Source organism: Hylaeus volcanicus, chromosome 1, assembly GCF_026283585.1.
Source record: "Hylaeus volcanicus isolate JK05 chromosome 1, UHH_iyHylVolc1.0_haploid, whole genome shotgun sequence".
Lineage (NCBI taxonomy): Eukaryota > Metazoa > Arthropoda > Insecta > Hymenoptera > Colletidae > Hylaeus > Hylaeus volcanicus.
This window is the reverse complement of record NC_071976.1, coordinates 5589706-5606421: the sequence shown is the minus strand read 5'-3', so window position 1 is coordinate 5606421 and position 16716 is coordinate 5589706. Positions and strand designations below refer to the sequence as shown.

At 38.7% G+C, this 16716-nt stretch overlaps 1 protein-coding gene across 1 annotated transcript in view; it reads right to left on the bottom strand.

Moving 5' to 3' along the window:
• Positions 1–16716, bottom strand: part of LOC128884583 (protein expanded-like) — a 117190-nt gene that overhangs the window by 38745 nt on the left and 61729 nt on the right. Inside the window, exon 4 of the mRNA XM_054138057.1 lies at positions 5057–5156. Coding sequence (XP_053994032.1) covers positions 5057–5156 — 100 coding nt within the window. The remainder of the gene's footprint in view (positions 1–5056; positions 5157–16716) is intronic.

The following is a 16716-nucleotide window of genomic DNA, read 5'->3' as shown; positions in this document are numbered from 1 at the left end:
TCTCTCTCTCTCTCTCTCTCTCTCTCTCTCTCTCTCTCTCTCTCTCTTTCTCTTTCTTTCTCTCTTTAACTTCGATTTATCGAAGTCTGACCGTGTATCCCTGTCCTTTTCGATCGCGAGCCAGTCTATTATCTCTCTCATTTATCGCGTTCTCTCCCTCTCCGTCCTTCCCCCTCTCGTGGTCCCACTCTTCACCTTTTGGGCCCCGTCCCTTTCTCTCTCGTCTTTTCTATATAATACGCGCACGAGGGGTATGTCGCTCTCTTCGTTCCGCCGTTCGCGGGCCCCGTTGCTGGGCCCGTTCGTTCCTTCCTCCTCCTGGCTACCCCTCTCCCCCCCTCCAACCCTCACCAACCCCCTCCATCATGCACTTTCATGTTCCTTTTCGTCGGTTCCTTTTTCTCCTGTTGCGAACAACACGCACCTCGACCCTCGGCCACGCACACGTACCACGCGTTGACGCCCAAAAAATTTGACGTTTCATATAAATTACTCGCGACGTCCCCTGGGCCCCGCTGCATATCCACGTTAGATAGCCCGCGTGGTCCGCGGGGCGATCGATGGGAATCATTCAGGCGGAAGATTGAAATTAGGCAGGGAAATGGAAATGGAAAGTTGTCGGTGAATTTTCCTGTTAATCCACTCGGTCGTTCGACGTAATTCTATGTTCGAAGAACGAAATATGACGGAATCTGCGTCGAACGTATTTCGGCTCTGTTGTCAAATATTTTGAAAATTAACACCGAGGTCTCATGGGTGCAAATTTTAGGATATCTATTTATTATTTATTTTGGACTATTTTGGATAAATTGTATGAACGAAAACAGAGACGAAGGGAGGATTATTTGGTGTATTCAAGTTCTTGATCTCCTGATACACATCACTTTATAGATGTGAAACGAATATGTATGTTCATTCAAATATTAAAATATACTTTCAACGAAATCTAACTCGAGAAATTAATAAACACATTAACTGCACTCCTACGAGTTAATTCATAACTGACAAATAAATAATTGATAAACGTTTAGAAGACCAAAAATAAAAATCAGTATATCCTACACGAGCAATAAAAATGAAATAACTAACATGTTATTGGAAATAATTTTATTCAAAAGCACTTGGAGCGATAGACACATGAAAGTGCACGTCACACCATTTTTATATCCAAACTTTTGTTTCAGACGTCCCCCGATAGAACCTTCGAATTTTCGCAATCCAGTTACGAAGCAAGATGCTAATCAATTAGGATAGTCGCGGAGTAAAACATTCGAGACGATTCGTAAAGTCTCCATCGTCCGGTCACGTCCACCGTGCCAGGAGGGTTGGTAACCAAAGAACGCTTCGGCGGCTGCTCACCACTCGCCCCGGGGCGATCTTTTTCGATATCTATTTTTAGTAAGAAGCATCCAAGACCAGACGGTGGTGATTACAAAATTGCAGCAGCGATTGGTCCGTGTCATTTTACCACCACAGGCATGGGGATCGGGATAAGGAAGCCAAGAAGAAGAAGAAGAAGAAGAAGAAGAAGAAGAAGAAGAAGATGAAGAAGAAGAAGAAGAAGAAGAAGAAGATGAACAAGAAGATGAAGAAGATGAAGAAGAAGAAGAAACTGAAGAAGTCAGAGGAAGAAGAAGAACAAGAAGAAGACGAAGACGAACTGGCAGAGGCCGAAGAAGCATCGAGCAATAAAAAAAAAAGGGCTGCGAAGAGGACGGCAAAAAGGACGAAGAGGAGGGCAAAGATGGTAGTAACAATAACGTCGCGAGGAAAAAGAGGACGATGCCAAAGAAAGAGCTACCACGGCTAAGAAGGCCACCCATAGAAGCTCACCGGTAAAGGCAGGGAAGAGCTGGGGGCCCTCGTCTTGGAAGGAAAACACGTGGGCTGGCGAACAAGGAAACGCAGGTAGAAAGCAAACCCAGGGAAACGCGTTACGCCGCGGACGGGGCTGAAGAAGAAGCCCTGCGGTACCGTCCGACGGGGTACGGTTGGCGAACGTGGAGAGATAGGGACACAAACACGGACACGGCCGGGCAGCGTTCCCGCAAACCGAACGCACGCATGCAGGGGTGTGATGCCGCCTTTTTCTACTTGTTTTGGCTTTTCAGATGCATTTTTTTCCTGTCGTGGCATGGCTCGCGCGCCTCAAAACCCGCCAGCTCAGGCTCGCCGAGATGGGGCCCCGCTGGAATGTAGGAGGTAGGGGTCCCGCAGGGCCCTGCGAGGCCCAAGAAGGGTCCACACGGGTGGGGGTACCAGTCGGACCGGCTTGTCATGACTGGTGGGAAGGCAGAGTAGAGCGAGGGTAGTGGCGAGAGCGAGTATTCGGCGAGGAGAAGGGACGTACTCTCTGCAACGGGGCAGAGGGCGAGGCAGAGGAAGAAGACCACGGTATGCAGAAAGATCTCAAGATTAGTCAAGAGTTTCAGACTCCTCGGGGCTAGGGGGCTTGATGTTTATGCAATTTCGCTCTCATTTCCAATTCGTTCGTAGATTATACGCCGCTACACACGGCTAGGACACTTTCTCCTCTGCCTTAAGATTCACCGCGAATCGGTCGGTGAGCGACGATTTTTACTTGTGTCATTTTGAAACGAAAGTAACCTTTTTCTTTTTACCGAAGGTATAATAACTGACGATCGTGGAAATCCTCGACTGGACGTTAGAACAATGACGCGTGGGGGTATTTTGAAACATGCAAGAAAATAATGATTGCATTGCCATTGCAAATGGATGTTTGTGAATATTAGAAAAATATTGAAAGATTTACATGCAAGTTATATTTTTATAAGGATTACGTCACTGCGTTTCTGGAACCATTGACCTCCAATGACATAAAATAGTATATATGAGTAATGTAGATGAATAGAATCAGACTATGTCCTAAATAAGGATATTTTCGAAATTACTATTTTTTAGGGACCGCTAAAATTACAAATGGTTCGAAGAAATCAAAGACATAAGTTTAAATTGCAGCCACTTCGTCAATTCTGTATTAACATTTTTGTCCTTAGTTTACGCGATAACCACATTTACAATGAATAAAACAAAATGACTTTTTCTTGGTACGAATCATTAGGACAGACACAATACTGCTAACACTTTGGGTTCGCTCTGTCTGATAAGTAGAATATTCCACGTAACTTGTAAACAAATCGATCAGGACAATTGGAAATTTAACAAAATCTCGTGCATACCTGTATAAATAATCATACCAAGTTTCAAAAGATTATGTCAATTACTTCTAACATTCAATTTATTTTAACAATCCAGTCCTATTTCACCCGATGTAACGTTCAACATTGCATATAACTTGTAAACAAATTCTGCAGGACAATTGCAAATTTGACAATAAACCATACCAAATTTCAAAAATGTATGTTAATTACTTTAACAGCAAAAAAGTCATGAAAATTGCATGGAAACTAGTAAAAATAAAACAGTAACCCTTAAAATAGAACTATGTACACACAGTTTCTTTGTTTTGCTGACAATCAGGTTGAACTATAGGGCACGTCTTAACAGATTAATTTGTTATATTTTTCAATGTGCATATATTAACTTCAACAAGCAATAAATTCCTTCACCTGCTTTACCTTACTTTTCGACCAAAAAAAATTCTCAAAAATACGTCTACTACGAAGCCGTTACAGTGACGTGCCCTCTTAAGTATTTCTAAATCCCATCGCCAAAAACGCAAATTCCGTGAGGGAATCGAGCCGAGTCCCCCCTCGATTCACGTGGCTCGCAGCGGTAATCGTTCTTCGCGGAAGGCAAAAAATTCGGGACGCATCTGTTCGATGCCGGGTCTGTCAATCGGCGAGCTAACGACGCGTCCGTCACGAAATTGGGAGGGCAATTTGACGTTCGCGATCGTGTCGAGGATTCGCGCTTTCGCGAAACGCAACACCTAATGACTCGCGTGAGCTTCGGTAATTCGATCCACTCCGAAGGAAGTTAAAAAGTGGCGCGCCGTAATTCGAGGCGGATACGCTACCCCGCAAGTCATTCACGATGCTCATCGGCCCGTCCGACCGCATTTCGTCCGTTAACACGTCCACCGCCGAACTAATACTCGTGAACGATTTCCACGAGGCTACAGTGTTGTTTCGAGACCAGTGGAAACTTAAGGGATGAAACGACATTAGAAGGTCAAATATTAAGTGTTTCTCGGGATTTCCTTTTTAGAGAAGAATTTATTTCGTTTCTTCGTTAACTTTGATAATATTTTTAAGTACGCTTGGTAATATTTTCAATTGATTTCACACGGAAATCTTTGAGATGTTGCGTACATACCGTACTACTTCGTATTTAATAGCTACCACACCACAGAAATATTCTAAATCGGTTTTCTTTAAAACAAAGCTACCGACAAATTTTATCGTAGCTTTGAGCATGTTATAATACATTTTTTTGCCAAGTTTTTGCGTTTTTTGTAGTCATTTTGCAAAAACGATCTTTTATTGGTACTTTTATCAATTCCAAGCACCATGAAATTAAGATTTCAAACATTCAGAAAATGGCACAACTTTGATTCGAACTAACTCAGCTTACCAGCCCTTTTTTTCTTTCTTTAAATTAACTAAAAATAAATGTATCCAACATTCCTGATAGCAAGTTTTGACTTCAGGTAAATGTTTTTTTATAATGTACATACAACGCGATCGTTCATGTAGCTTTTTTAGGTTATCCTGTTCATTACATTTCATACCAAGAAACGTTATTTTGAGAAAAACACTTGATATTTTCGAAAGAAGAAGAAACCTATCGTTAAATTTTATTATCACTTACGATTAATCAGTGGTGCTAAATTCCACATAATACCACTTCTGCCATATAAAAAAACAAATTACTTGAAGCCTATTCATATCACTTGCCTCATTTAAATATATAACGTTTCATTTTTCTAATTTTGAAGTAAAATTAAATTTAAACGAAAAACACGTGAAAGCTTTAATAACGATATAAATAATTTTAGGCACTGTTCGTGCACTGTTTGGGAACCTGAACGAAGATTTAATGAGAAGAAGAGTAAAATAGACGTTTCACTTACCGGATAGTATTGCCAGACCGAACAGTTCGCAATCTCGCATGCCCTGCTGGCCAAGAAGCATGCATGTCTGCGCGTACACTTCTTTTACTCTCGACTTCGCCTGAAACAAAACGTACAAAACGTTAGAGGTTGATATAAATCCATTAAACTTTTGCAGATAAAATGACTGAACTCGTAATGAAGCTTTCAGCTGCTATAGTTGCATTGAAGATAATATTTATTAACCAAAGTATACTTTGTCAGTTTTACGACACTTTGATACGTGTAATATCAATATATTTAATAAAATAAAATAGACATTTTGTAATAAAAATAGGGTTCTATTTTAAGCGAACTTCCAATTCCATGCTTCATTAAATTTTAAGTAAATGAATACTTAAGACTATGACTATATGACTATAACTATGAAATAAAATTAAATAAATATAGAATTCTTTCAACAATCTCATTTGGTCATTTATAGAGAGTAATATAATTATGATTAAATGAACAATAATTTTAAGAAAGAAGATGATAATTTTATATGATTGGGATTTATTCAAGAGTTTAATTGAAGTCAGGACAAACATCCATCGGTGCAAAGAATCATTCTAAAATTACTAGTGTGGTTTACAGTTAAATAGTAAAGGTTTTTAAATAATGAAAAATGTAAATTTCCTTGAAATTAATTCCCAAAGTTTTTATTTTCGAAGAATTTCACTGTTCATCCCTGTCCAACTGCCCCTAAAAGGTTTCCCTGCTAAAAAACTTAACAAACCACTGCTACAAACAATCTGAATGGTCACTTTGCCTGAATCAGCCTGTAGATTCGGCAATTCCACCGAACATTCCTAATAATAAAGTATTCGACATTAATATCGCACCATTCAGTGACATTCCGCACCGTCGACAGTTTCTCTGTCTCCCGTATCGAGAATTCGTCGCATAAATTTCGACTATGTTGATACTGAATTTTATGTTCCCGTTCCAGCTGTGGTTTCCCGTGTTCCTCTTTCGAATAGAGTCGTTTGAAATGCCTGCGTAAACGTCTGTCAAAAGACCGTTGTAAAATGCGTAAACGCTAATGCCGTTTACGCAAGGAATTCCGGTTTCTCTAGAATGTGGGTTACCGCAAGCTTAAAGCTGTCTGTGTAAACGGTGCATAAATTTCAGGTAAACATTACCCTCGAATCGAAACGCGAATGGCGAAATGACGCTAAATGGCCCACGGATTTCACACAGCCAGATGATGATAGGAAATAATTTCAACTCGATCCTATAGGCCCATTTTCTGTATCCAAGTAATAAGAAAAGATCAACTTTAACAGAATTTTACAAATGCACTCATATTCAAATAATAATAAAAGAGCAATGTTAACTCGATTGCATAGATGCACTTTCCACGCACACAGAATGATAAGATATAACGTTTAATTCAATTGTAAAATTACTTCTGTTAGGATTATTTAAACCCGATTATAAAATTATTGTTTTAAACATAATATAAGATAACGCTTTAAATTTGAATTCGAATCAGTTTAAACTTAAGAAAATAGACAAATACAGAAATGTTTCAATGAAAATGCATGAGATTAACTATGACTCGACTGCAAAATTATTTGTTCAAGCTGATATGTAACGATACTTTATTATAATTAACAATTTCTAACCAAAAAAGCATGAAATTAATTGCAACTCGACTGTAAAATTATTCTTTCACGACTAATATGCAATAATAATTTTACATCTGAATTAGAATCAAGACGAACCAAGAAAATCTGCGAATACAGAACTTTCTGAATGAAGGTACTCGAGATGAAATTACTTCAGAAAGGAATCGGCCCATCTCCGATTGAATCTTGGCAGACTCGATGCTGGATAACCCAACGCGAAGTTGAATCGTCTGTGCACGACGATCTCAGCACTGTGAATTCGTAATTACATAATGGGACCGATGTCGGACAAGGGTTTCGAGAGCGATACAATCTTATTGCGCGTGCTCTATTACCGGTCACGTGCGTTTCGATCTCTCTTCCAAAGGGGAGAGACCTTTTCAGTTTACTGAGGTACACGCGTTAATTCGTTCGTGCACGACTCCTCAGATCTCTTTGATCGATGGTCACGATTTCTTTGGAGAAATGTGGTTTATTACCGGTTGTAAATTAGTTGGGAAAAATATTCCACGAGAACTTCAAAAATACACGAATATTTACGATTATGTTTCACCTTCTTCTAATATCCGAGTATAAGAAAGAAAATATTTTATTAGTAGTATATGTATCGAACAAACAGTTTAACGAATGATACAATAAGTGAATAAACGTCGGCGAAATAAGAATAATTATTAGAGAATGTAAGTAATAGGTATTGCTTTTTACAATTTTATTTATTTGGTTGTCCCAAAAGTTTCTTTCGCAATTTGCACTCAATTATTTTGTGTGGCAGTGTTTATATAAATAGGCAATCTAATTTCTTAGATATTGATGTTGTAACAGTAATGGAGCAAAATGAATCGTACGCAATTCAATAATGTAATATTAGACATAAAATATTGCGTACGTATTACTTATTAATAAAACGAAAGAAACTTTTGGGACAACCTAATATTTTACTCATTAAATGGACAATTTTTTGTCAAATAATAAGTACGTTTAGATGAAACATGGTGTATGAGGGTTTTTCATGGCAGTAATTCGCGCGCGCGTATAATAACAATACGTGGATGAATGAATATTGCAAACGGTGAAAGCGTACCACATACCAGACTCGTTACAACCGTCCCGTGGCAGCTCGTAAACGTGGCTCTGGTTGATCCGTGTCATACACGGATCAAAGAATGTTGCGGTCTGCACTTTCGCTTCATCTCGTCCCCCCTCCAACTTCATATTTTACGATTCGTTAAGATCGAGTATGGTTAATAAAATAATTGTGTATACATGATGGAGTTAGTGATGTATTCAGATCATTGATTAGAGGACAGGCTCAAAAGCGCTAAATGTTCATCCAAAATATCTAGCCTTACGAGTGTTTAATTGCTTCAATTATTTTCTATTTTGCAGAATCCGAAGCAATTTTACTTTTGAATAAAAGTTACTAATACAACTTGTTTCAAACTTTCAATTTCAATTTATCGGTATCTCGATACTGATTAACTATTGTTTGAAACGTTTCATTGTGAAATTATGAGAACTGCCTGAGCTGAAACTGTCAAATCAGATAATGTGGTGGTCAAAGATGAGTAGACAAATGATTTCTATTATATTTATGAATCTTAAAAGCGTTCGCTCAGACTTATTGAAATGTGTGAATGAGGATAGGTTAAAAGTTGTGTGGTTTTCCCTTATAAATAATTGAAGAGCGATGCTGTTATTTATTGTATTGCATTCTGTTCTGTTGTGTTTCGTTGCGTTATGTTGTCTTATATTGTGTTTTATGATATAACATGTTATACTACGTTGCATTATTATGCTGTTACGTTCCATTATATCGTACTTTCCTATGTTTTGAAAGCTCCAAAATTCATTTCTACCCTTACAACATGTGCAAATAAACGTACCAAATTTCACAATATTCTGTCAATTACGTTCCTTGCAGAAAATCACGATACCTCGAAACTATTAACACGTTCGTCGCCACGTCACCCAGAAACGGGTGACAGCGCTTTCTATTAAGGAACTAAAAAAATAAATTTCAAAGGTCAAACAATAATGAAAATATGTCTGAACAGGTTTCGTGAATTTGCCGACGTTAAAAAATTGAATGCTACGAGAGATGTTAAATTATCTAATCTACAATAGCCTAGACAAAATTTTAAGTGTATAGAAACTTTCACGAGTTATAGCTTGGCAGCCAACGCGTTAAAAATAGAAGAGTACCCCTAAATCAAATGAATCTTCTCCATCCTAGAAAGGGAATGGCGAGGAAGCACCAACGATTCCACGTCCCACCGTTGCGAAAACTGATCGGCATACCGTGTGGCAGCTAGCTGACGGTACACCGCGGACCCGTGCACGGTAATCACGACTTAAGCACCGTATAATTATGGAAAAGTTTGCGGCGCAGCCGCCGCCATTGTTCCCTCTGCGCTCAATGAATTACAGATTGGATGGTAACAGGCGTGCGCGCGAGTTCGCACAACGAAGAAGAAAAGAAAAAAAAAAGAGCCACGTCGAACACCCACGGATATTCAACTCGCGATTCGCTTTGCATCGCTTCCTACTGCGCCGTGAGTCTTCTTTTCCTCTGGCCACGATATTCAATTAGCTCGAAAGACCGAGTAAAACCGCCCTGATCGACATTCGGCGACCCTTAGACCATCTTTCACTTAGGGGAAGCGAGCAAGAAAAATTTGTGTACAAACAATAAATAGGGAGACTTTCGGAGACCAGGATATTCATTTTTGCTAGATTTTTGGACGATAGGTTGGATAGGTAATAGCGTAAATTTTAGAGACTCGGACTAGTTTTATATTGATTAGAAAGGTAATGAATAGTATGGATTTTGAGGAACAGATTGTTTATTGTTGTCAAATTTTAGACTGATTAAATAGATAATAAATATTGTGAATTTTGGATACCAGACTATTTATTGTTGTCAATGTTTAGATTGATTAGATAACTATGCTAGGGATGCCCATATCAAATCTCACATATTCCCAGTCTCTTCTATACTGGGACTCGCGAATCCCAATTTACCTTCGTTGGATACCACAGATCCATGAACAACCCTGATCGACTTGTTCGAATTTCAATATGTTTGTTTCAACTTCCCGACTTTGGGTTTATATCTATTCAGTGGCAGGACTCAAGGCAATGTCGCTATCGTTTTCTACGTCTCCGCAGTTTCTTCCTAAACCGTAAAACCTGATCTTCTCGAATTCCATGCCTACCCGTTGCTGCTGATTCACGTAAATCGCGGATCTATCAACGCGCTGATCAGATACAGGAAACTATAAGTATAATTTACGATCGATCGTCTAAAATTGGAATCGCGATGAAAGTAGAATTAATGAACCGTGGCTCGTTCGTTTCACGAATTCCCTTCCAATCTCTATTCAGATTAAAATCATCATGCGAGTTCTAGCTACATCGTAAACATTTTCTTCCTCGGAGTAAGAAATCGTGCTCGAATGATACAAGTTTCAAGTGTGTTTCAGTCGTGTCAAAATTTTCAACAGAAACAAAATAGAGAAAATATAACCAGAATCAGAATCAGACAATTTTTCATTATGGCCTGACGTAGCCGTTGTTTTTAAAATTGTCTTTTCTCTATTGCTCTCAATGAATAGGAACATTTTTTCGTGAAATTCTGAAATTCATAGTCTGCCATTTTCTAATTTTTTATAATATTGAGAAGATCCTATGTCAGGTCATAGCCATAGGTATTGCATTATATTACATCATAGCTAGTTGAAGAAAATTTTTTGTCCGCTTGACTTCAGATTTAATCAGTGACAACAAAGCTGCCCAATTAATTATTACCAATGTCTTTTTTCCACTCTTGAAACGTTCAATAAAACGTACTGTACTGGAGATTTGAAAACAATTGACCACATACTTTCCTCGTAAACATTTTCTTAATTCTGTGAAATTCTGAAATTCATAGTATCCCATTTTCTAATTTTGTATAATATTGAGAAGATCCTATGGCAGGTCATAGCCATAGATATCGAATTATATTGCATTATAGCTATTTAAAGAAAATTGATTAATTTCACTTGATTTAGCCAATGACCACAAAGTTGCCAATCCAGGTGTCCAGGGTGTCATTTTTGCACTCTTGAGACACTCAGTAAAACGTACTGGAAGTTTGAAAACAATTGACCACATACTTTCTTTGTAAACATTTTCTTAATACACCCCGTTTTCTAAGGATATTTTACCGTTGTACCCCGTTGGTAATCCCCCATTAGGATAACAAATGCGACAAGACTCTGTGCACAGGTCATCCATAGCACCGCGATAACAGCAGCGTAGTTTAATAAACTCCGAATCCCATCTGCACAAAGATTATGCGCGGTGAAACCCATAAAGAAGCTCGAGTAATAGTCCTGCGCTATGGTTACTTAAAACCTGAGTGCCTCTTACAAATAATACTGTTACGAAACAACCCCCTGGGAAGAAATCATTTTACGGCTGTTTTAACAGCTTTATTCGACGTCACAAAGGAGGATTGTCATAACGCGAAGGAGCCTCTTTGCTCGGGTGATAAATGCACCTTCCATTGGTCCAGTGCGTCTCTGTTCCATCGACGAGAGTATTCGTTCCTCCTTCGAGCTATTAGTTTGGAGCGAAAGAATTTTTCGATTCGGCCAATAAAAGCCATATTATTTTACATGATTAGAAAGTTACCTGATGTAACACAAGCTATCCCGCTCCACGGAAACCGGTTGAAGTTCCGCTACAGTAGAGCATCGGAATCTTTCCCGTGTGTAGGAACGATCGGAGAAAAATCGGAGCAACAAAAGCGTCGGCCATCGAAAGAATGGGAACTCGCCAACGGCCAGCCAGCCAGAATTAAGGATTTGCGACTATAACGAAATTAACCGAAACGGGGAAGCTGGATACAGCGAACGATAAAACGGAGCAATATATATTTACGGGACTGACGGGAATTTGGGTAAAATATCGTGGTCATTGGGATTTCGGAGGGAGAGCGAAGAATTTTATTAATACGATGAAACGAGCGCATCGAGCCCCAGTTGCGCGATCCGTGGATCTCGTATTATACGGGGCCAGGGAACTGAAATGTTGCTTTATTATGAAATGTATACAATTTAATTTGCTTATTATTGATGAAAAAAGAATTCACATGGTATCCGCGGAAGGAATAAATGTTGTATGAATTCCTTTCTTTGCGTGCTTCTGCTGGGCTTAATTATAAAGGGTGTTTAAACCTCTGGAGGATATTGATACGTATGGGGACGCTTGCCTTTATATTAAAATTACCTTTGCTTACGATCGCAATTTGGGAATTGAAAAGTATACCATATTACTGTGAGACGGTATATTTGTGTGTTAAAATCAATTTACAGGTAGAAATTTTCTTGATTTTTGTGCATTTAATTAGAGAAAACAGATATTCATTAAAGATGCGTCTCTCGAGAGGTTAAAAGAGGCTTTGGGATTTTGTTTTTTTATTAAAACATAGATTGGATGGAATATATTGTAAATTGTGGAGTGAATATAATTATAATGAATATATTATGAAATATATATATTATTATATATATTATTATATATTACAATTTTATAATATTATATAATATAATTATATATATATATATACACATATATATACATATACATATAATTCAAGTAATATAATATATTTGTATTATTACAAAATAAAATCATGAAGTTTCTTATAAGAAACATTTTATACAAATTATTTAAATGATTACAATCAAGAAGAGAGCAAAAAAGATCATAACGATGAAGATAATGTAATTTCAATATTTCTCTCACCATAAGTCTTTCTACCATCCGATAAAAATTCTGTTCACAATTTTGTGGACGTTTGGGATTCTATAACATGTAACATTTTCAGCAAATTACAAAATTGCATTTTGATTTAAATTGAAACAATTCACTGTGATAATCTGTATGTTCCATTTAAAGGTCTGCGTTAAAACTACAAAATGTCTTGATGTCTATAAAATCGGGGTGGTCAATTTAAATTGAAATAAGCTCACATGATTTCTATTTAATAAAAGAACAATCAAGTGAAGTTTCATTCAAATCCTCCGTTAAATAAATCCACGAAAAACTACCCGAAGCGAACTCGAGATTTCAGCTCGCGAGAGGGAACAGGTGAGAGACTAATCGAGAGACTGTACGCGGAAACGTTATTACAATTGCAGCATTTCAAGCGTTGCCCCGAAGGAAAAGGTTCCTCATAAATGCTCAGCGTGGAATGCGCGCGCCGAAGTTGCGGAACAATTTATCGCCCCGTATCGAATATTTCGAGTCGTTCGACGCATTCCGGGGTCCGATCTTGTCCGCACCAAATCTCTACGGGCCACCATAAAATATCCGCTGGAACAGCCTGTCGGCTCGGATTTACGGTCGATCCTATCGGTGCGCATTTCACGATTCCGTTCCCGGACGGCCACGGGATAGATTCGCGAGATTGACAAAAATATCTGTCCGAACGGATCTTCCTCGATCTGAGATTCACGAGATTTGCGAGATTTTCGATGGAAAAATTGAGATACATAGAAAATAGAAAAAAAATTGAGACACATAAAAAAACAGACGAAGAATTGAAAACCATGACGTTGGATGACCAACACGCTTAGTTCATAACGTAACTGTTAGCATAGATTTCTCCATAGCCAAACACCCTAATCTCAGCCAGAGATGGGCAAAACCCTAGGCTTCGAATAAGTCTGAAGTTTGCCGATATATTTGCCTCGCTTCCTTCTTTGGAAAATGTTGAAAAGAGGAAACGAGACAAACATGTCGGCAAACTTCAGATTTATTCGAACCCTAGGGTTTTGCCCATCACCGATCTCAGCTCCAAAATTTCTATATCCTGTTGTACTTGGTATCCTTCCTAACTCACGACCATTCCTTGACCCCCATTACCCATTACTCACCCTTTAGAAATAGCAAATCAGAATTCAGTTTTCACTGGAACAGTGCGGATCGTTACTGTACAAAATATAAATTCTTCAAAAGTTTCTTTTTACCGTGTTGAACATTTTCCTTGGCTTGGAATTCAACATTTACTTCGAACGTTCCATGCTCATCGGATGCTCAACTCTATCTCTATATCCACCCGAGACACGGTCAGTTTCCCAGGTCCACGTGCATCGACACTTTTCTGTCCCGTTTGAAACGCGCGCGAGGCTTCACCGTGAAAACACGCGAACACCCTGTATAGCCGCGTACTTTCAGTTGATCAGCGTAACGAGGCTAGAATCCGAGTCCGTGATTTCATAGCAGGCCAACGCATATACGCGGGACCACGCAGGCAGAACGAGGAATTTCCTTGGCAACCGGGAATTCCGATTCGTGGTTACAAATGAGCCTGGCTATAATTAGGGAGATGGTATCGTGTGAGAAGGTGCGCTACGGTGCCGGCGCGCCTCGTGTTAGCCCGCGTGCTGTGCGGATGGTTTGTCTAACGACGCGAGGAGGCAATAGCCTCGAACAAGCGAAATCGACGTCGTTTGCAGGAAACCTTGGCATTGAAACTGTTACCGCCCTCGCCATGCCACGCGTTCGCCACTCGACTCTCTCTCTCTCTCTCAGCGGATCGTCATTCTTTTATGAAGCAACCAGTGACGGTTTCCAGCAATCCAAACGTAACAGTGATGTCTTCATTGCGACAGAGTTCTATGCAATACGAACTAAAGGCTTAATTGTAAAACTATTGAGTCATCTGTTAAAACAGCCACTGTTAAGTTAACCCTTTGCACTCGAGGCCTTTTATCTGGTATTTACCAGCAACTCGAGATGCTTTCTTAGCATTCTATTGCCACGAATGCTAACATTATATTGACTTCGAAAATGAAATCTCTAATTTGAGATTTGAAAATCAGGTCACCTTTGCCCCAATGACAGTCATTTTATTGGCACTTCGAGTTCCAAAGAAATTAAACTTAAAGAAAACCTAGCGGTGACTGAGAGTCACCTCTCGAGTGCAAACGGTTAAAACAGCCACTGTTAAGTTAATTCAGGTATGTATTGTATTTTAATATTTGTGCATGCTGCCTCCATATAGGAAAATCAAGCAATTCCTCTTTACAGAATTATAATATTAATTTTATATTATTATATTATATTATATTATATTATATTTCTTTTTCAAATACTTTCTATTTCGAAAGGTAAAATAAAATTAAAGCAATCCAAGAGGGGTAAGTATCAATCTCATGAATAGTATGAATGAATGTTATATGAATAGTATGAATCTCATTCTCCTCATTTCTATTTGCATTCATTACTAATTTATCTAATAAATTGATTAGCTGGACTTTACTATCGCATTATTAATGAAATAAATTTATCGAAACATGAGATGAAATATGAGGTCTAGTCTTGTAAAGGTCTGGGTAATAGAGACTTCATGTTCAGAGGGTGAAAGAGGTAATGTACCGGAGGAAATGGCTTCGAGAAGCAAAAAGGCAGACGGGATCCTATTTTCACGTCGTATCCAGCGTCCCGTGGGAAGTGTCGGGGACAGGATGATGATAACGTAAATAAGATCGCTTCCTCCCTATCAACGAAGGACACAAAGCTACGCTAATGAGCTTATTAAACGAGCTCCGATACAAATTGTCGATCATTTACGAAACTTCCTACAGAACATAGTGATATGAAGTCATCAATAGGGTTTTATCAAGTCCTTGCAACGTTGGATCGTTTTTCATTGTAACGATACTCATCATTTTTTTATTGAGAATTTCAACAATTGTTTTAGGTTGTTTTATTTAGCAAAGAGATTCAAATTTCAAAGTCAAATTACAGTTGGAAGTGTTATATATTGCACGAACTTAACGAAATGCTTGAAATTACTTCAAATAATTTAATTTGTTATCATATAAGCATTAACATTCATTACTAACCCTTTGACAGCGAAGGAGATATACATATACCCCCGAGAAATGGGGTCAGAGAAATGTTTGTAATCGTTAAATAAATTTTTACAAAATATCAGCTTGTAGGGAACGATGAGACGGAACTTTTTTATATTTACAGTTTATTCACGGGATGCTTAGTTTCGAAAATAAAAATTAAAAAGTTTGAAGTTCGTTGCAAAAATTGAATTTCAAGAAAAAGGTCTTCTAAGTTTTCAATTTTTATCTCTGAAACTAAACGTCGTATGAGTAAACTATACACATAAAAAAGTTTCGTTTCGTCATTCTCCATAAGGTGATATTTTTTTCCAATTCGACTTTTCAACTGTTTTTTTTTCTTCAAGAAAACAGCAACAGAAAAGGCCTTTTAAGTTTTTAATCTCTATTTTTGAATACATTTTTTGTAAAATTAAAAAAATGACCTAAAAAAAAGCATCTCTTGTCTAAGACGGTGAGACAGGCGATAAATTTGCACGAATATCGTTATCAGCGCCGCGTAAATTAGCCACGAGTCCGTGATAAAACCTCTGTGTCCCCGTTAGGAGCACAACTCACCGCGGAAAAGAGGCTCGTCAAAAGGAAACGCGAACAAACGTCAAACTTCCACGGCGTTATTCGCGCCAGGTACATTAATCACGTCCGCGGCAAAACGGCAACGTTAATCCGACATCTATGAATCATCGAATAAAACGTTCTATCAGCATTTGCCAAGACTTCGCTCCGCTAGATTTAATCGCAGCCTCTTTAAGTCCAAACGTACTCCATTAGGGAGATGAATAATGCCCGCGCCATCCTCCCTCCACTCGCTGCTCGTCGACGAAGCAGGTATTTCCAAACGGGATCGTTCGTTTCCTCCGGTGAGGTGAAAAATGCATGTGCACCATGCGCGTTAGCGAGCACAGACACAAAGGAATTTAGAGAAAAACTGCACGCGCCCAAGTTTCAAGCGTAAAACGCCCAGCGCGTCTCGTTAGCGCGCGAACAAAGGCGCGACCAACGTCTCTGTTAGGAATTCGCGCCTCTAAGGGAGGCTATTCTGGTTCGTCGACTCAAAAATGCCTATTTTTGTGATATTGGTGATCTTGAAAGTGTACTG